At 38.1% G+C, this 20,394-nt stretch overlaps 1 protein-coding gene and 1 long non-coding RNA gene across 3 annotated transcripts; one reads left to right on the top strand and one right to left on the bottom strand.

Moving 5' to 3' along the window:
- Positions 1–490: 490 nt before the first annotated feature.
- Positions 491–19,687, top strand: LOC121919772. Its single transcript, XR_006101581.1, has 3 exons — positions 491–2,423; positions 4,022–4,188; positions 16,370–19,687. It is a non-coding gene; the product is annotated as an uncharacterized LOC121919772 (long non-coding RNA).
- On the bottom strand, positions 4,790–19,826 carry MAP3K19 (mitogen-activated protein kinase kinase kinase 19). Of its 2 annotated transcripts, XM_042446674.1 has the most exons (5): positions 19,693–19,826; positions 12,791–15,138; positions 12,061–12,201; positions 8,683–9,380; positions 4,790–6,286 (listed from the first exon to the last, which is right to left on the bottom strand). In XM_042446674.1, exons 2-5 carry the CDS (start codon positions 15,131–15,133, stop codon positions 6,220–6,222), a joined length of 3,249 nt encoding a protein of 1,082 aa, XP_042302608.1. In that variant the 5' UTR covers positions 15,134–15,138; positions 19,693–19,826; the 3' UTR covers positions 4,790–6,219. The 2 variants fall into 2 exon arrangements, with proteins under 2 accessions (XP_042302608.1, XP_042302610.1); XM_042446676.1 differs by lacking the exon at positions 4,790–6,286 and having other exon boundaries at positions 8,679–9,380.
- Positions 19,827–20,394: the final 568 nt, after the last annotated feature.

Genomic DNA, 20,394 nt, shown 5'->3' with positions numbered 1-20,394 from the left:
CTTTTGAATATGTCATTTGAAAATATGGGATTTGTTCTTCTTCAGCCATTCTTTGGTAGATCTATTTCTATGTTTAGAGTCATGTTGAATGACCCACTTTCTGTTCAGCTTCAGCTCCTGGATGGATATTGTACTGGTTTGTTTTATGGCTGAAAAGAGTTTCTTCTGTTTTCCACTCCATATTTGTGGGGGATTTTAACCAGACAAAGTATTTCTCACTGCAACCAAAAAATTCTCCTCTTGACTTGTTAGTATAGTCTTGGGGACCATCTATTCGATCTTCAGACTTGACATGGACAGCAATGTTCTTTTTAAAGGGCAGTTACAGTCAGCCCTTGTTATACACTGATTTTTTATACACGGATTCAAGCATCCACAATTTGAAAATGTTCAAAAAAAGTATAAATTTCAAATATCAAACCTTGATTTTCTATTTTTTATAAGGGGCATAATTTTGCTATGTCATTATATTTAATGGGACTTAAGCATACATGGATTTTGTTCTACATGGGGGATGTTGGAACCAAACCCCAGCGTATAACAAGGGCCCACTGTATTTCTTCCATTCTGTGCTGCCATGAACAGAATCACTGTTTAGTCTTTTTCTGACCACTGGGTCAGGAAGACTCCCATCAGATAAAACAGCAATGGCCTTCAGATCCTTGAATATTACTCTTGTTTTGTTTTGTTTTGTTTTGTTTTTTTGTGACAGTAGAAGACACACTGGTCCTTGCAGAAATTTTTGGTAGGATGACCACTGCTGAGTGGAGTATTCATCTTGAACCTTCTGCATTTTTTGATTACCTGACAAAGTTTCTATTCGTTTTAGATGGTGGGTCCTCCCAAATTCACCCTTGAAGAGTTACCAGCACAATTCAGCACTTAATTCAGTTAATTTCCTTTAATGGAGTTGATGCAACAAATGTTTCCCTTACAACTCTTATGTATTCATCACATATTTTACACAATGTTTTACTTCACAAAGCACAAAATTGGTTAATATAAACGATTGGATAGTTATGAACGGATTTGGATTGATTCATGTAGGCTTTCACTGTAAAACTATGGCATTGCCATAATTATCATCAGATTTCACAAACTCTTTCTCACCAATGTAAAAACAAAGTGAACATTTTGCTTCCCAGATAAGTTACAACAACAACAAAAAAAGTTTCCTGGGTGGTGTCACTTAGTGTCTTCTAGGAATAAATAATTCAAAAAGCAACAGTGTAGGACATGAATAAAGATAAAGTTTGGTATGTTTATCTTGGAAGCCTTTCCCACCTCTATTGTTGGCTACTGCTTTCTCCCCTGGAAGCTAATCCCCTAGACAAAGAAACTAGGCTAGGCTACACAGTGAAGAAAACCCCTAACCTTGACTGACTCCTACGGGTCATTTTTCCCAATGGAAAACTCCTGCTACACAAAGATATTAAGCTGACATGAAGCCATGCTCTTGAGACAGGATTCTGACACCCAACTGTTACTTGACGTTTTCTGTTTTGCTAATTTAAATTCCTGTTTTATAAGCATGTGATGTTATGGAAATCTGAAATTAAATCACAGAAAATTAGAGCTGGCAAAGTTGCTTCTGGAAAGTTAGAATTCCATTAAACATTTTGGAAAACCTATCAATACAATATAGAGAACAGTTAGCCCTATTTTGTCTACAAGTCCATCATGGTACAGAAACTAGCCCATGTGAATTTTATAGTTAACAAACTGTTCATTCCACTTAAAATATTCTAGTTGTTATGTGACCCTGAAAGTTGGTATATGAAAATAGTTGTGCTGCTATGAAAGGAGTTGCCATATGGACTTGGAAATATAAAGGATATGTTAAGGAAGTCCATATTCCATAATATTCCTGTTAATAGAATCTATGTCCTACATTATCTAAAATTGCAGGTATGCTTTCATTGGGATGAGACTTCTGTATTTTTTTTCTCTCTCAGAGCAGTGTGGTTATGAGAGAGATTGCCAAGAAATTAAAAGCATGGTCATTAAAAGCAATGAACCAGGTATATGTTTTAGAGAAATAAAGCTTGGGCTGCAGCCATCTTTTCCTTCTCCCCCCTCATCAGGCTCCTCCAGGAATTTCTGGAAGCACAGAAGCTCAATCCCCTTGTATCTTCAAAGAGAGAACTACACTGCTTGGGATAAAACATAGTAAAAATAATTAAAAGGAGAATAAAATGGCATTATTCACAGTTCTCTACTAGTTCTCAAATTTCTATGAATTCTATATAAAAATCCCCCTTGCACTTCCACATAAATGGCAAGGGGGATGCTAACACATTTAAAGTAATGTCAAATGTGTTGTTTGTGTGTGTGTGTTTAGTATGGAGATGTCACGAAGAGCTGGATGCTGTGTCCTTTATAAATCTGGTTTGCCTGTCTTCTCAGCATGCCATATTGGAGAGGTAAGGAACTATGCAGAGTAAGCCACCTTGTCTCCAAATATTCTGTTCCCAGTTCTCAGGAACTCATAATGCGAAAATCATTTTTGCAGCCATTAGGGTTGGAAATAGAACTTTCACAGTTGGAAGCTGGAAAAATATCTAGTTACGTCACCATCAGGTTTTTAGCAAACAAATCCATAAACTTGTAGTGGAGTGCTGTATTGGCAGAACAGATTAAATTCAACCCTACAGATTCCAAGTAATAGAATAATATTACCCACGGCCACATTTGCTTATTTTAGGAGAATTTGTATTAGCAAAATTATTGTATGAATGAGATCTGAAAAATACTTAAGCTTTTGGCATGCACTTAATGAACAATACATAATTAGGCCAAGCAGGGTTGGCTTTGGTTAGTACTTAGATAGGAGACCATCAACAAATACCAGGTGCTGTAGCCTATATTTCAGAGGAAGGAACAGATAAAACTACCTCTGAGGGTTCCCTATGAAATTCATGGGGTCTCCATAAGTATGCAAGCAACTTGAAGGCATATATATGTATGTGTATTTCTAAACTGAGAGTATGTGACTTGCCTAAGGTTGCCCAATGGGTTTCAATGGCTGAGTACGGAATTGAACCCTGATCTCCAAAGTTATAGTCCGGGCACTCGAACCATGCACCACACTGGCTCTACCCCTACTGTATCTGGCCAATTTAATTTTAGCACAGTCCAAACTTATCCAGAGACTGTAGAAAATTTGTTTGTTTGTTTGTTTGTTTCCTGCTTTTCAGCCAAAAGGCTATCAGAGCAGCTTATAGTTTGTTAATTAGACATTTCCCTGCCAATCAGTGCCAATGGGCACCTCCCTTTACTCTGAAAAGCAAAGCTTATTCAATAAATTGAGATGTCCATTCCTCACTAACCTAGTGAAAAATGTGTAAGCCATTTTAATTATTTCTCGACTGAGAAGGGTGAAAAGGTCACATTTTATGACTGAATATCCAAAATGCTAATAGTGTCGGGTTTTTTTTAATTAACATCCACATTACAGTATGAATTTTTGATGAGGTGGAACAGTTAAATAAAGTAAACACATTTTCCCATCTCTATACTGTAAATCAAAACTGGCAAATTTCATAAACAACAGCCACTAGGAGAATTGTATGCCTTTGTGTACTATAGTATTCCGTTTCAACTTGGCAATACTTTTTCAAGTAAGCCATGGCAAGCCACAAATGCAGAAGTGGGAATTTTGTTGCCCTCCTGATATTTTTGCACTGAAATCCTCAGCAGTCCTCACCACTGGCAATATTGTCTAGGGATGATGTGCGTTTCCAAATAGTTCCCATCCTTGCACTACAGCTTGGTTCTCATTCTTTGTTAACTAGGGCTTTTAATGACTATGGCCCCTGCAGTCAGAATGGAAATGAGTGTAATGTAGTGAATAGATGCATGTCCAGGGCTTACAAGAGACAACATAAAGCTATAGGAGTCTTTGATGAGTAATGCATGATAGAAAAATATGGATATTATATTTTATTTTATTTTAATATGGTATATGGTGAGCAAATAATCTATGTTCTAGTTGCAATTAATTATTTTGTCATCATTACAGATTTTGCTACCATTAGTGCTTGCCTGTGTGGGCATTTTGGTACTCCAAAGACTAGGAACTGCCAGTGGCCTGGAAATGCAACTACATCAACTGGTGGTCCAGCGCTGGTTGAATCAGTTCTCAGTAAATGCAGTGGCAGGAGCTGTTCCAGTTGCTCTACACAAAAGGTGAGACAACAGCAGCTTCCTCCAAAGTAATCAGTCTCAGGAAGAATGGCTTCCGACAGAAGTATCCCACCTTGAACTAAGCAGAAAGGGGTTGAGACAACATAAGGCCTATTAAGGATTTACTTCTTGGTGTTGTGATTGTATCACTTGAAAGGCAGGTATGATGAAGGACTGTGAATTTGTTAGGGGATATATATTGAAACATTTTTGGTGTGGGGAAGAAAGAGATTAAACATGGGCCCATTCCGCACGGGCATAATAGTACGGACTGGGTCCGTACTAGGGTTAGAAAGGACGCCCTAACCCTAGTACACCCCTAACCCTAGTACGGATCAAGTCTGTACAAAATAGTGGCACCACTATTAGTGGCACCACTAAAATAGGGGTCACCATTACGTCACAAACGCGCCGCCTCCAAATGAGGCAGTGCGGACGTGACGTTTTTGCGTTGCACAAGGGCGCATAGAGCACCCTTACTGCGGCACTAGAAGGAGCTCCGAAACAGAGCTTCTTCCACGATTTGCGTTACTGGTGCAGCCTTTACATGGCTGCGCCAGCGACGCAAGGGAGAAAGGAGCCGAGTGGCCCCTTTCTCCTCCTCCCCGCCGCCACTGGTGTCCTTGGGGCCCCAGAGGCTGCTGTTCTGGCAGGTTAGGCCCCGATACGACGGGGAAAGGAGCACCTACAGGCCGCCGCAAAGTTTACTTTGGTAGGGTGTGTGTGTGTGTGTGTTTATTTTATATTCTGCCTTTTTCTTAAAACTGGAACTCAGAGCTGATCACAGAAAATCAAACTCCAGTACATGGGAGTTAGTGGGATGACATCTGGGCTATCTGTTTCAAGTAAGATTAAGTATTGCAAGGCTGTATTTCCAGGTATGTCCATATTTCCTCCCATTCATGATTCTTGAAATCCCACCCACAGTTAGTTCACTTTGCAAAATAAAAGTTATGGTGCCTTTCAGTACTTGAGTACGCTATAATTTAATTATAGTATCAAAACAGTTTTATACTTTTCCCACTGTAACACACAATCTATCTACAGACACAAAAGCAGGTGAATGTGAATTTAGGACAGTTGTTGTCTTCTATAGTAATACTAATGAATCAACTATTTCCTCCCCAGATTTGAATTAAGAAAGTAGAAATGCTACTGCTTCCTAAATTGGTAATAGTACAGATGTAATGACAAAATTGTATAACAAAGCGGAAAATTTTCAAATAGTTACAACGTCGAAAAGTTTTGAATTTAAAAAATAAATGGAAGGAGAGCTGTAAAAGTAATATTCTTAAAAGAGGAGGAGTACTCATATATTCTGTTTAAATAAATCAATAAAATATTTTTAAATGCAAACATCTTAGCTATATCAGAAGTATCCCTTAACTAATCTTATGAGTGTTTACTTAGGGCTGGGTTCCATTGGGCACAATGGGACTTCATTCTGAATTAAAATGCATGGAATTACACTGCAGAATTATTTCACTTCTTATAAATACAAAACAATCAAGTTCGAGGAAACACTGCTCAAGAGCAAAAATGTCAGATTAAAATTATAACTATTAGTTTTAAACCAGATTCTGAAGAACCCTGCCTATAGGTCTTTGTATCTGCTTACGGCTATCCACCTTACCCTTTTCTGCTGCAGCGCCTCATATAGTGTTGCAGACAGCACTGAAGAGTTGCCAGACTTTGAACGCTTCACTTGGAGAAAGAGGATATAAGTTTTCGGGGTGAATATCAAAAAGCCAACTTCAATAGGTCCAACTTCAATTTTAAATGAAATTAATAGAATATGTATGTATGTACACAAGTATGTATATTTCCAAATATTAGTAGTATTCTCTGTCAGGGAATTGGCTTTGCTTGAGTTGGAACACTTGATGATGTTTGTCTTTGAAAATTAGAAATAAGGATGTACAAGCCACATGTCTTTCATCACAGGGATACCCATCACACTTTACTCTATTTCAAAACTGCAAGTCCAATGCTTTTAGAAAATAATTTGACATCCATTTGAGGCTTTGCAAAAGTTCACACGTTTGTTGCTAAGAAGGGATTTTGCAGCAATTGTACAGCAGCAGGGCGCTCAAACTGATCCCTGTGTGGAAAAGGAGAAAATAATAGGGGAAAATAAGACTTGCTTTTCTGTAAAAGTTTGTTCAACAGCCATGGATTTAAAAACCATTAGGTTCTTGTGTTTTAGACTACATGTCTTTCTATCTTGTACTTATAGAAATGATCTCTAGGCAAAGCAGTATCTCTGACTCATAATGCATCAAATGTACAGTATGCTTCGTCTGATGGAAGAACAGGCTGGATACTTGATATTTACATGAGGTAGGAAGAAACATATAATGTTTCACCAGCACATTAGGCATTTGAAATACATTGCAAAATACTAGAATTTGCCCCCTGAGGTGCCTTTATATCGAAATTGCATGTTGAAGATCACAACAGTATTATTAAGTATTTGATTTGCTTCTTATTCTTTAAAAGTAACAAAGTTGTTTCCCAGGTCTTCTTTCCCCTGGGAGGATATAAAACAAAATTAATTCAAATATTTAGCAATAATTTAGCAATATTTAGCAATGTGGCAATAATTACTGGTTTGGGGGACTCTGGTAAAGATGGCTAACTATTAAGAGCATGATCTGAGTGCTGATTCAATTTTGCTGGATTACCATTATCTTTAAGTGTATAAAGATACAAAGGTATCCCACAAGGGCAGAATCGCTGGATTTTGGATGGCCTCTGCCCCAGCAAGAAGCTGGGGCTGTCATATAGAGAGGCTTGTGCTTGGGAATGTACAATATTCCACATGGCAAAGCTGAAAGGTGTTGAAAAGGACTCATAAGGCCAACAAGACAGAAGCTTCTCCAAATAAGGACTTAATAAAATGATTCATGGGACCTCTGATGACCCATGCTGAACAGAGGAGGAGGAATCCCCCACCCGGTTGCAGATTTAGTATATCTGAGTGAGCGTGAATAATTTGCATCATAAATAAATGAAGTTCAATCTCCATTATCAAAGTATTTACAAACCAAAACCAGATCCAAGTGGGATGGACAGTATTTCGCTCAAAAGAACTGAAGGATAACTGAAGTGGCAATTTGGAGAGAAAATAAGAACTAAACTTAATATTTTAAAAGTTTAAAGGGCTTAAAGGCTTATATGAAGACCATTTTGGGGTAAAGTGGAAAGGGGGAAAGAAAGAATGTTTGTGATGCTGGCTCTCAATCAGAAAGTATTTTACAATGTGCTTTAAAAGGCATTTTAAAATCATCCAGAAAAACATCCAAGGAGGAGTCTGAACTTGCATTTGTAAGACTTCAAGTGTCAATATCTAAGATTTCTAATCAAATTTTAGATCTGAATAAATGGACGATAGAAAAGAATGTGAACTGAGAATAGAAACTAAAACAGAAATTTGATGGGTTTACATCAAAGATCTCAGCAGAAACAAACAATTTCAAGGAAGCTGTTGGAAAACAACTTAAGGAGCTTACTGCCTCTGTGCAGAACTTAACAGCCACTACTAATAATAAAGATGAACAGGGGATCTCTGATAACGCAATGGAAATTGCTACTTTACAGATGGATTTAGAAAGATCTCAAGAGTGGTGATGATTGATTTAAAGAGGAGGTGACAGATTTAGGATAGGAAGGTTTAAAATCTTTGGCACATCTTACAAGTACTTATTGGGAACCGATAGATAATTGCACTTAAGCGTTATATAGGCAGATTTCTACCTATGCACAGAGGAAAAAATGCTTAGAAATGTGAGAATTAGCTTTACACACAGAAAAGCATCAGAAATGAAATACTGAGAGCACATTTCAGGAAAAGGCTTAAAATAAATGAGAAGGAAATAATTGTGTTTAAAGAAATCCCAGAAAATGCTGAGGAAAGATAGAGAGTACAAATTTTTGGTGGAGCTGCTTAGAAAAAAGACACAGCTGTTAGCTGGATAGTCCCAGAGGATTTGAAATTGATAACCACATAAGCAAGCAAAAAAATACACTATCAATTCTCTGAAGAGAGCATGGGATTTGGCTAAAATGGTAAAGGAGGAGATGAGATCCCCATAGGAGATATTTAAAAGCCAGGCATTGAATAAACATAAAGAACAATGAAGTACTTTAATAAAATAATAGCATTGGTTCTTACTTTTTTCAATTTCATCCCAAATTATAAGTGGTCAAAACAAGTCCACTGAAAGTTTCCTAAAACGATCCCCCAAATTATTGGGGGACAAATTGGCTTGTGAATATGGAAGAGAGAATGTTCAGTTCTGCATTCACTCAGAAGGGACACTTTTCCAGTCCTCCTTGGAAGTGCCAGGAGTTAGACATCATGGGAGCTTTTGCATGGAAAGGATTTAGTCTATAATGGCACTACAGTATTCCTCTGTCCCACCTTCTGGGAACTTACTGAACTAAACCTCAGATTTTATGGAGGAAAAGTTTTTCCCAGTATCCAGAATAACTTACCTGGTTAAGCACAGATGAACAAAATCTGTTGCCTTTTTTGAACAGTGCTTAGGTAGTGATGGCATAAGTCCTCTGTGAGCACCAATATAAAACATGGCAGCTATCCTGTCCATGGAAGCCAATGGTGGCTTTCCAGTAGCCATCTCAAAAACAGTGCAGCCAATGCTCCAGACATCTGATTTTCTTCCATAGCCAGATTCATTTATCACTTCTGGTGCCATCCAGTAAGGAGTGCCATGCACAGATTTAAGTGGTTCGCTGTGTGTATTGGTCAGACTTATACAAGCTAAGCGCTTTGCGCATCCGAAGTCTATGAGCTTGATAATACCATTGGGCATAAGCATAATGTTGTTGCCTTTAATATCTCTGTGGACAACACCATTTTCATGCAAGTACGCAACCCCTTGTACAATCTGTTTGGTGTATTTGCAAAATACAATTTCAGGCAATGGCCCAAAACGATGAATAATACTGGAAATTGAACCACCAGGGACAAATTCCATGAAGATACTAACTATGTTATCTTCCAAACCTGTCCCCAGATAACCTACAATGTTGATGTGTGTTAAATTTTTCAGTATCTCAACTTCTTCTTGCAGTTTCTGATACTCCTTTTCATTCCCAGTTTGGTCATAGATATTCAGTGGTACTTGTTTCACAGCGATTAGGTGCCCTTGGTTTGTAAGTCCACAATACACCTAAAAATCAAAATGTTTAATATTAATAGTGAACTAGGAACAGTGCTTAAGCATTTTAGCATTGGAAACCAAAGCAGTTCCCAAACAAGGATCAGTGTATTCAAGACCTGTTGCTACAGGCAACTTTTGAACAGTTTATTAGGAGCAAATTAGGCCAAATCCACAGAAATATGGGGTTGTTACTTGAACCTAGATACTAAATGAGAAGACCAATAAGTAGCATTTTATTTTTATTTTTTCTCTTCCCTCTGCCCCCCAGCTCTTTATTCTTTTAACCCTTTCTACCTTGGTTTGTTATTGTTTGTTCCTTAAAGAGAGAAGGAATGTACTGGAATGCCTAAAATTCTGCTATTTGTAAGAAATAATCTTGGAAAAAAGAGGCTCTGTTGTGGCCTTGGAAAAGCCAGAAGAAGTGTATATTATGGGAACTCAGCCCATGCACGTCCCAAGTAGAACAGTATACAGTATGAGACTTGTTAGCACTTTTTTCAGATAACTTTTTGTCTCTTCATTTTTTATAGCACCTGCAAAGTGCAGATCTTGCCACTGGGAAGCAACCAAAGAAGCACCCTTCTTTGACTAATATTTTTGTATTCAAATTGCAATATTCTGAAAGGACCAAATTGGAAGGGAAAGGACAATTTTTGCATCAATAAGAGATACAGGGAGAATTTTGCTAAACCAAAATAATTCAAGCTTGAATGAAAGGCCTAGCTGCTAATGCAAAGGCCGACTTCCTTTCCCTTCCTCTCATCTAGAAAAGAGAAGAAAAAACTAATTTTCTTTTTCTCATCTGTGACACCTTCAAAATCACTTTCCTAAATATGATGAGCCATCTTAAAATAAGGATTTAGTTTTTATTTAATTTGAATTACTTAGGAGGAGCTACAAATGCCTAGTGGAGTGTTCTCTCTAGGAATCTCTAGCTCTTTCAGTGTGACTTTTGGTTAAAGTTGACCATAGAGTTGCGCTGGAGAACCTAGAGATTCCTAGAGAGAACATAGTAATAAAATCTGTGAATAGTCAAAGCCTCAAAAGTCAAAGCTGCAAATGTGGAGGGAGAAGTGTATAGACTGGGCCCTCTGTTTTTGCGGGGGATCCGTTCTGGACCTCCCCACGATAACGGAGACTTGCCTATGTTCAAGCCTCATAGGCTTGAATGGAGCGTATCCCCACAAGCGCAAGCCATGAGGGGCTCACCCCATTGAAAATTATGGAGGTCACCCCTCCATGAATATTCAAGACCTCAAATCCCTGAGAAAGGAGGAGCAACTGTATGTTTATCTTCAAGTACTTATTAAACTTCAATAAACTATAACAAAAACATGTTAGGCTTACTATCAGGCTGGTTGGGGTTTTTGTTTCGTTTTGTTTTGTTTTGCTTTGGTATAAGAGTATCCTTTTATATTTATTTTGGTAAGCTGGACAGTGAGGAAAGCTGACATGAAGAAAAAACAACACAGTTCAGATGTGGTGCTGGAGGACAGCTCTGTAGATACCCTGGACTGCTAAAAAGACAAATAAATGGGTGCTAGAGCAAATCAAACCTGAATTCTCCCTAGAAGCCAAAGTGACTAAACTGTGGCTGTTGTACATTGGGCATACCATGAGTAAACTGAGATTGTGGTACTTTGGTAAGGTAGAAGGCAAGAGGAAAAGAGGGAGATTGCGTTGCAGATGGATAGACTCAATCAAAGAAGCCATGGCTCTTAATCTATAAGGCCTGAACAGGGCTGTTGATGATGGGGTGCCTTGGATGTCTCTCATGTATGTAGCCACCATAAGTCAAAATCCCCCAACTCTCCAGAAAACATTATGAGACTGTGTTTGGGAAGAATTGCACCCTTCCATAATCAGATGATGGAAGCAGTTCTGGTTATGGGGAGAAATAATAATCTTAAAAAGGGGGAAAATACATCATATGTAAGATAGCCCTCTATTTGAAGGGTCTACCCAGTGCAGATTTCCTTTAAAATTAACCTGTAAGAATGACGAGCAAGAGCCTTAATGTTGCACAGGTCACCTGGTCACAATCTTTTCCATTTGGGATGAAGCATTTGTCTTCAAATTTCTAAATTTGCTCTGAATCATTAAAATTAGCCATGGAAATTTTATTTTGTTTGTGTGTGAGGCATTTTCTTTTTTTAAGTGGTGTGCCAGAGGCCATACTACCAGTCACTAATGGGGGAAAATAAAGGTACACTATACTAACAGGAGATTTGTTAACAGTGACAGCCATGTTCCAGTGTTTAGATCAGGGAATATAAGGACAGCCCAATTTTTCCTTTAAAAGTCCACTGTAAGATGGAGAGGAGAAGCTCTGGTGTAATGTTAATACCATTTAATTACAACTCCTGTTGCTTTTAAGAATTGAAATACTCTTAAAATTGATTCAAATTTCCTTCTGCAAAATTATCTAAACAAGTCTTTACAAGGCTACTGTGAACAGTCTGAGCTAAGAGGCATATGTTTTGATAGGCTTTCTGGATTTAGATTTTCTTCCTAGGTGTTCATAATTTTAAAAATTAATAACAGTCTATGTTTTGATCTTGTGGTCTATTATTGTGTGCCATCTTGAGAAGACTTTGTCTGGAAAGACAAAGGATGTTCAAAATGTGTCAAATTACTCTCTCTCTCTCTCTCTCTTACTCTCTCTCACACACACAAATACGTGACTTACTATGCCATATGCTCCTTTTCCAAGGATTTCACCTTTGGTCCACATAACAGTATCTTCATCAGTTAAACTGTTTTCTACAAACGCAGTCACGTTTTGAAATCTGTTTCCTCTGCTGGGTTCCAGAAAGTCAGGACAGATGTTCTGTACAGTGCAGCAGACAAGAATACAGAACATACTGAAAGAGGGGCAGTAGAAAACTGAAACAGAGATGTTGTAACTTGCCCTGAAACTAGTAAAGTTTATGGGATACAAAATATAACATATAAAAAACATTTTGTGCCTTCACACAGCAGCTATTTAAATTGCAATGAACTTTGTAGAATTCATTGACAAGATGTGGTAATAATCACAGGTTTTAGATAATATTGGGTCTATGAAGTGCTATGGGCAAAATCATCGTCATCTAAATGGGAACTTCCATAGACAGAAACTATATATCTACGAATGCCTGGTCCTAGAGACAAATAGACTTGTCACAGAAACATCTGCCTATATGCGTGGCTGGATGGACACTGTTTTGATTCAGCAGGTTAATTCTTAATATCCTGTTCCTGTCTAGAATTGGGAAAATGAGACAATGATAAAATGAACTGCCCAAGGCTGTCTAAAGGAATTGTAGATAAGGATACAGATATATGAGTCTAAGTGCAACACGCTATGAATACTGTATTAGAATACTCTCCTCTGCTATTAAGTATTACTATTAAGTAAACAGTTGACACATACTTACTTTCCTGTTTCTAACAATTGCTGTACTATCATTTTTACTGTCTGCAGTTCCATTTGATACCTCAGCACTTGCATGCTTTGCAACAGCTTCAGAACAGTTGTTATCTGCACCACCAAGAGAGAGCAGTTCAGCTACTGAGCAACAAAATAAATCTTCTGCTACTTCACCCATTTCATAGCTCAGGGTATTTGGATATGTCTGGGAAATGGAGTCTGCAGGATAGCAAGGCCACTGAGGTGGCAAATTTGCTGAGCTGATGTTTCCAGGTTGGAGGTTTTGTAGACAAAGTGAGTCTACTGCCTCTGGGAAAGACAATTCAGAAGGCTTTTCTTGTTTATCTCCACAGCACAAAACTTGGCTTGCTTTCGTTTCCACAAGGGAGGTTGTTGCTTCAGATTCCACCTGTCTTCTGTTTCTGCTTTCCACTGCATTAATATGTTCATTGTTATCTTTCACACAACTTAAAAAAGGAGCATATTCTGCATGAACTTTAACCTCTGGCCAAAGTAATTCTTGAACACTGGTGACAAATTTTTTATTAACATCAACATTTGATGTGTATTCCAGTGAGACTTCTTCGATAGTTGACAAGTTTGAACGTGGAAGGATTTCCTTTTGTTTAGCAGATTTTGCCAACTCAGTGGAAAGCAGAACTTGTTGATCAACATCTTCATAAATGTCCCCTTCAATCTTTATTTGCCCCTCTGCACTAGATATTATTCCATTTTCAACCTTCACTAGAGAGCTGCTTTCTAACTCTGATGCCTCTTTTGGCACCAAATCCTTCTTCTTCTGTTTGGTGCCAAAGGGGATCTTGTGTGACTTTGGATATGTTTTCTTTGGGGTATTTCTTATTCTACTGCTTGTTTTTCCACTGAAGTGATTGGATTTATGTTTTGTTGCATTGCGCCTTCCAGCCGGAGCAGAATGCACATTCCTGCAGTACATGTTTTCATGTCTATCAGGCTCACGGGTGTATACTGGAGTTGCAAACATTTCATAAATGCCAGGACCTTTGTCACTGGAATTTATTTCCTTGAACATGTCACTGTATTTCAGATCCATTGAGTCTTTCGATAAATGTGCTTGCTTGAAAGGTAAAGGAGTATTGGTTTCTCCTGAGGTTACAGAAGTATTGGAAATAGAGGGAAGCACCTGCTCTGGGGATTTCTGACTGATCTGGTTGAAGTGGTGTTTCTTCTGCTGAAGATGTCTTTTCTTAGACTTTGAGGAAATCCCAGTCTCTTCACAAGACAGTCCTAAAGAATCAGAATTGGAATTCTTTTTCTTATTAGCTTGACATTGGATAGAACTCTTGCCCAAAATAATAAAGTCTTGTGACATCTTGATACACACCTTTCCTTTCAAAGCAGAGTCAGATTTACTGGAGTTTACCTTATTTCTGTCACTGTCTTTGTAAGCAAATATGTTAAAGCTTTGGCTTAAGTTAGATGGTTTGCTCTTTCTTGGTGCGGAGTGTCTGGAAACTTGGGTTGGTTTCTTGTGCCCATATATAATATTGACAATGGGAGCTACTTCTGTAAAATTGCTTTCAGTAACATGAGACACTGGAACACTCTCCATAACTTTTATGTCAGCTACTGGACAACTACTTCTTCCAGATTGTTCCAAGTCCATTAAAGCATTAGGAACTGTAGTCCTTAAAGCATGCTGTTCTGTATTCTTGCTTTGCAAGCTTGAATCTCCATCATTATTTCCATGCTCGATATTCATAACATTGTTTATATTATGATTGGGGCTCACTTCTGATAATTCTGTTTTGTTTGAATGTAGATTAAGGCTACTCTTGTTTGCTAGATAATTTCTCTGGTTACTGACTTTCAAAGTCTCTGGATGTTTTGAAGGGTAATGTTCACATTCTTTGGCTAATATTGGCACTGTTTCACTTGAGCTGAAACAATTATTGGTATTATCTAAACCACAGTCTTTGTTTATCATGCTTAAAGTCTTAATGGTTACTGAAACATCATGCATTTTGCTGCAGGAGACTTTATTTTTGATATCTGCATCCAAATTGTTGCATGTTAACTGGATTTCAGTTTCTTGCACTTCCGAGTATCCAGAGGAAATGTAGTGGTTATCCACATTGAATGTGTGTGGATCTGTAGTCAAAGAAAAAGCATCAGTCACAGTACTGGGAATTTGCCTCTCAGACTGGTCTCTTTGCCACTCATCTGACTGGGAATCAATATGCTTTGCAGGGAAAGAATGAGGGTTTGAAATACAGGGAAACGCATTACTGTCAGTCTTTTTCTTGGCATTTTCTTTTAGAGAAGGAAGATGCACCATTCTTACAGGATGAAATGTCACTGGTGTTACCATTTAAACTGAAAGTTAAACAAAAAATATGAATGAATTAGTATTTACATGTGAAGAAAGGTTCTTAAATTAGTTTAAGCACAGATAGTACTTGATAAGAATAGTTCTAAGGCTCACATTTACTTCTGAGGCTTGCAGGAGAGAGAGAGAGAGAGAGACCGAAGGAAATATATTTAGAACTGAAGCATTACTTAGCTATATTTTGGCAAACACAGGACTAGAACTGTTTTTAAAATGAATGGACTCAACACAGGCAGGCAATTATTAATTTTGATGACTTGCAGCTATGGTTTTGCAAAACAAAAACATATTGCATTACAACAATCATAATCAGTGCCACACAACTGAAAGTGGTAACAGTTGGAAAACAATAGCACAATATATTGATCATTTAGTAAATTTCTGATTGATAATTCTAGAGAAGCATCAGCTGCCTAGGAGCCTTGGTGATCCAGTCTTACCTGATCATCTCAAGGGTGTTCAGCCCCATGTCTAGTTTCAGGGGCCTTGAGCCCCTCTGCCCCTATTCCAACCTCTATGGACAAGCATACTGTATTTGTTTACTGTTTGATCTAATAAAAGTTTGTGAGATGCAAAATGCTACATAGTTGCATTTGCATGTTGATGAGCTTGTGCTAATCTATTAAAATGTTGGAATCTTTTCTTAGGAACAGCTGGTCTCTGTATTATATTGCAAAATAATTTTTAAACCCTCTTGCAAACTCAAAAGCTATTTGCCATGTAATGTGAGAAGGGTGCTGTTTAAGAATAATAGTTTTAATGACTCATTATGCTCAAGACATTGGTTCAGTTGCAATTAGATCGTAGTCACTGTGCAAAATCATTTTACATAAGCCAGTCTTGGCCATACTATGTATCTGGATAACGTCTAGTGTTAAATGGGGAAGATAATGTGTTTCATTTGGTTGCTGTCCTACACCAGACCATTTGAAGAATGGATTATTTGGATAAAAGCAGTAGTTTTCATTGGGCTAGATTTGATCTCACAAACTAATCTACCTCACAAGACTGTTGAGGATAAAATTGTGAGATGATAGGTATATGGTATGATTCATACACTAATTTATTTCACATGAATTTGACAAAGTCTTTGTAAGCTGAAGGAAACAAAGCTTTTATAGTGGGTGACAAGACACTATTAATTCATTTGGTAGTTTCTTTCAGCAAAAAACACTGCTGCTTCTCAGAGTTAATTTTGATGTTCTGTGTTTATTTTAGGGTCATCATATATCAGAAAAGGTTTGAAGGCATACAACAACAACAACAGCAACAATGGAAGACAGTCTGCATTTATCTTACTATTTTACAGATTCTAATTTTTCTAGAAAACAGTAAGGCTCAACTCTGCATTGTGATCTGATCCTCTGTGCTAACCACCTGTCATTAACCAATATATAATACAGCTCCTGTCTTCTGCAGTTCTATTTGTGCTTTGACAATAATACTCTGAAATTGAGGGATCGGGTGGTTTTACTTACACCTTACGCATTACAATAAAGAATGGGCTGTCTCACTGTGTTTTCAGACAGAATAGCATATGGCTAAGGAATATGCTATTTAGCTTAAAATTGGGGCATATGGTGCTTTCAGCATCTGACTTCTGCAATGCTCATATTACATTGACAGCATGACAAGGATGCATTTTTGGATGTGTTGATATTCTAGATCTTCAGTTCATCTCTCTGTGTGTTATTGTTGTTGTTTTACTTTTATGGGTATAGGGAATGAATTAATCTTCCTAGAATTTCACTAAAGGATATATTTGGACATACAAATATACCTCAGTTAATGATGTACACATGTTTCTGGGCATTACTTCTTTAACAGAAATTTTGGTGCCAGAGGCAGAAATAACATAGAAAGAATAAGGATAAGTTATTGTATCAGGAAAAAGATAAGTGCCTATAGCAAACTTTTTACTAACAGCTAACATGCACATGTGAAATGAAACAATCAGATTAAGTAAAGCGTGCATAAATAAACCAAAACATTTTGAACCTTTTAGAGACCACTCAAAGGCTGCAGGCAAGTACACACAGATACAGTAAGACTGGCTACAGCAGAATACTGTGCTTTCCCAGCTCAAGATTATTACATTGTTTACTGAGTCCTGTGCCAGAAGATAGGTGGGATATATAGGTAAATAGAATATATAAATACTGCAGACACCCTGCTACAAGCCAACACCAAAAGTCTGGATTTCACCAGCCATTCTTCACCACCTGCCCAGTGTGAATGCTACTTTAAAAAGTCCAGCTAGGACAAGTAGCAAGTATACTACAGGGCAAGTATAGAAGCAAACAAATGAACATTATGTTAGCTGGCAGTCTAACATCAAAGAGGTTTCTAGTCTTTCTTTTTTTTGTAAGGTGCATTGGGTTTCATGTCAGGAGAAAGATAGGATATAAATAAAAGAGATAAATAGTTTTTTTTCTATATATCATAAATGGTCTAGGAAGCATATTTTAGATGAGCACAAAAGGGTTGAACCTGAACCTTGCAGTATGGAAGCAGTGATAACTGGATGGCAACGTAAATTTTGAGGAGGTGTGGCTGAATCCCCATTAGAAGTGGCTCTTGCCTATACTTATAGTTTTACAGGTTGAAATTGTAGCCAGGCAGCACTTCCCACCTTCTCAATCTGGAAAAACAATTTGGGCAGCACTTTTTGTTCTAATGAGGATCTGTCAAAGTATATTAATGTCTCTGTCAGATTAAAACTGGACTACTGAATGAGCTGTAGACCTGAACACGAGAACTGGTTTAAAGCTTTCACTGTTGATGCAGAATATGGCACTGATCTGTGACACCCCCTTTAAACCCATTTTAGGGTTCTCCTTTATCATACTGGCTCCCTGTTCTTATTTTGAGGGCATAATTCTAAGGATTGTTTGTAATCGTAAAAGGTTTAATTAGCTTTTGTCTAAGCTTCTTTAAGTACCACTTTTTGTTACGAAGACACCCTGTTAATGATAACATCTGCAGTATAATTTGTTCTTATTTCAGGTTCAGAAAGCAAGGATAGGGTCAGCTCAACTTTCTGCTCAACTTTCCCCCCTGTTATAGACCTACTGAGCCTAAAGCCTGAGCACTACCTGCTTGTATTATAAGGCCAGCACTGGATGAGGAAATGAATTTCACTTCTGATCTTTTCCTTTGAAACCCCTCACCTATTTATCTAAAATAAATGTGAGAACTTTTAAAAAATTGTATGGAAAAGGCCAAAGTTGTAAAGGTAGTAAAACCATAGTGAAATCTCCCAGCACCTAAATCAGTGCTCTTTTCAGACCAGGGACTCCCTTGGAATCAAAGGCTGCAGCATGAGCCAGTATGGTTTGAATGCTGGACTACAATTCTGGGAGACTAGTAGTCAAATCCCTGTTCAACCACTGGGTGACTTTGGGCAAGTCACACTCTCCCAGCCTCAGAAGAAGGCAAAGACAAACCCTTTCTGAATAAATCTTGCCAAGAAAACCCCAGGATAGGGTTGCCATAAGTCAGTCATTTTAAAGGCACATAACAATAACATAAAATCAAAATCCCAAGCACTTAGTGTACAGATCCCATGTATCCAGGGGCAGGGGGAATAGCTGATTTGGAAATGTTGTCCTTTTTTGGACTACAGTTCCAAGAATCTGCAATCCAGCATGGTCAGCAACCATACTGGCTGAAGGATCTGCAAAGTGTAATATTCAAAAATAACATTTCTAAGCTCAGGCTGCAGGGAGTACACTTTTTAAAGAAAAGCTATGTTAAAATGACATCTCAATCATTCACCATCAGACAATAAATCCATACTCAATATTAACTTCCAGTCAACACTGATCATTCTTATGCCATCTGTACTTCAGCTGTGTCACAAACACAAAAGAACTAAAAGTATATCATTAATGAATGCAGCTATGTGTCGCTCTGTTAAATATGTGCAGGTCTATGTAAAAGCAATACCTCCCACAAATGACTAAGACAAAGCTGGTTGTATTTCAGTCCGAAAAGGAAATGGGATCTAGCAGCACATTTAAGACTGATTTATTTTAACAGAAACTTCCAGGTATTTCAATTCAATTCCTCACAGAGATGTCTCTAAGGAACATGGGGGGTGCAGAGCACAGTGGGTGACACCCAGTAGGGTGTACACCCAGAAGGACTGGTGTGGCTACTGGGTGAGAGAGAAAGGGTGTTGCTTCTCTTTCCTGATCATCCAACAGTTACGTCGGACCCCGAATGGTGGCTCCAGAGGCAGCAGTGCCCCCCGCGTCAGTGGTTTGGACAGCCAGAGGTCTGGCAGGGAGGGAGGGCAAGGCAGTTGCGCTCCCCATCGGGCGACACCACCCTTAGTGATACCACTACTTCCTCACATCCATTAATAACTCCAATCTGTACTCCCTCAATGCATTTGAGAAAAAAGCTAAATACTGTAAATCAGTTGGTCTTAAGAGTGCTGCCTCACTTTCCTTTTTCCTCACACATGTGACCTGTAATCTACTGAGGTTCCTAAAAGACAAAGAGATGATAAAATAAAAGATGAGATTCAGATTTACCTGGACTGTTATTCTTCCAGCATCATCTATCCAAGCAGTGAAGAAACCCCATGCAAGTCATTCTGTTCTTGATCACAGAGGGCACTCTTATTATTTCCCTTTAAGATTTCCCTGTTCCTTAACATAACCCCTTCTGGTGTTTGGAGCTGCACTGAGACTGTTTAGTTTACAGGCTGTCACCAAGGCAACTGTCCTCTGGGCATTTCGTATGCTGAATTACCTATCAATGAGACTCAGTTGACTGGGAAAACAAACAAGAAACCAACTCAAACTACGTTATTGCAGTAATCCAGATACTATGAGGATTGGAGCCAAAGTAAATCATACATATATAGCACAGTGCAAAAATGTGCTTTGCTTGTCTTGTTTCCTTAGAAGTAGTTTCCAGTAGAGTAGCATCATGAAGTCTCTTGCAGTAAAAACAACAAAGAACATCTGTTGAAGACTAATAAATCTGTGAGGGTATAAGTATTTCTGGATCACAATGCACCTACAGTCCACCAAAGTTTATGCCATCATAAATTGGTTAGCCTGCAATATTCAGACTTTCTGAGGTCTTTTTTATTGCAACATTGGTGTTGGTCCGTCTTCCCTTTCACATAGAAATACAACATGTTGGTGAAAAGAGTTCCTAACCTCCTCCAGAACAGAGACTTTTTTATGTGCAAGGATTTGTTTTGCAAGAAAGAGTATCTGGATATA

Source organism: Sceloporus undulatus, chromosome 1, assembly GCF_019175285.1.
Source record: "Sceloporus undulatus isolate JIND9_A2432 ecotype Alabama chromosome 1, SceUnd_v1.1, whole genome shotgun sequence".
Taxonomy (NCBI): domain Eukaryota; kingdom Metazoa; phylum Chordata; class Lepidosauria; order Squamata; family Phrynosomatidae; genus Sceloporus; species Sceloporus undulatus.
Note: the sequence above shows the minus strand (reverse complement) of the source record. Positions and strands in the feature narration are given on the sequence as shown.

Excerpts from the sequence above, each read along its gene's own strand:
- MAP3K19 (XM_042446674.1), bottom strand. The coding sequence starts at position 15,133 with ATGGTAACACCAGTGACATTTCATCCTGTAAGAATGGTGCATCTTCCT. Across the intron at positions 9,381-12,060 it reads GAAAAGGAGCATATGGCATA|GTGTATTGTGGACTTACAAA; the intron begins GTAAGTCACGTA and ends TTTGATTTTTAG. Across the intron at positions 6,287-8,682 it reads GTTCATCTGTGCTTAACCAG|GGATCAGTTTGAGCGCCCTG; the intron begins GTAAGTTATTCT and ends TTTTCCACACAG.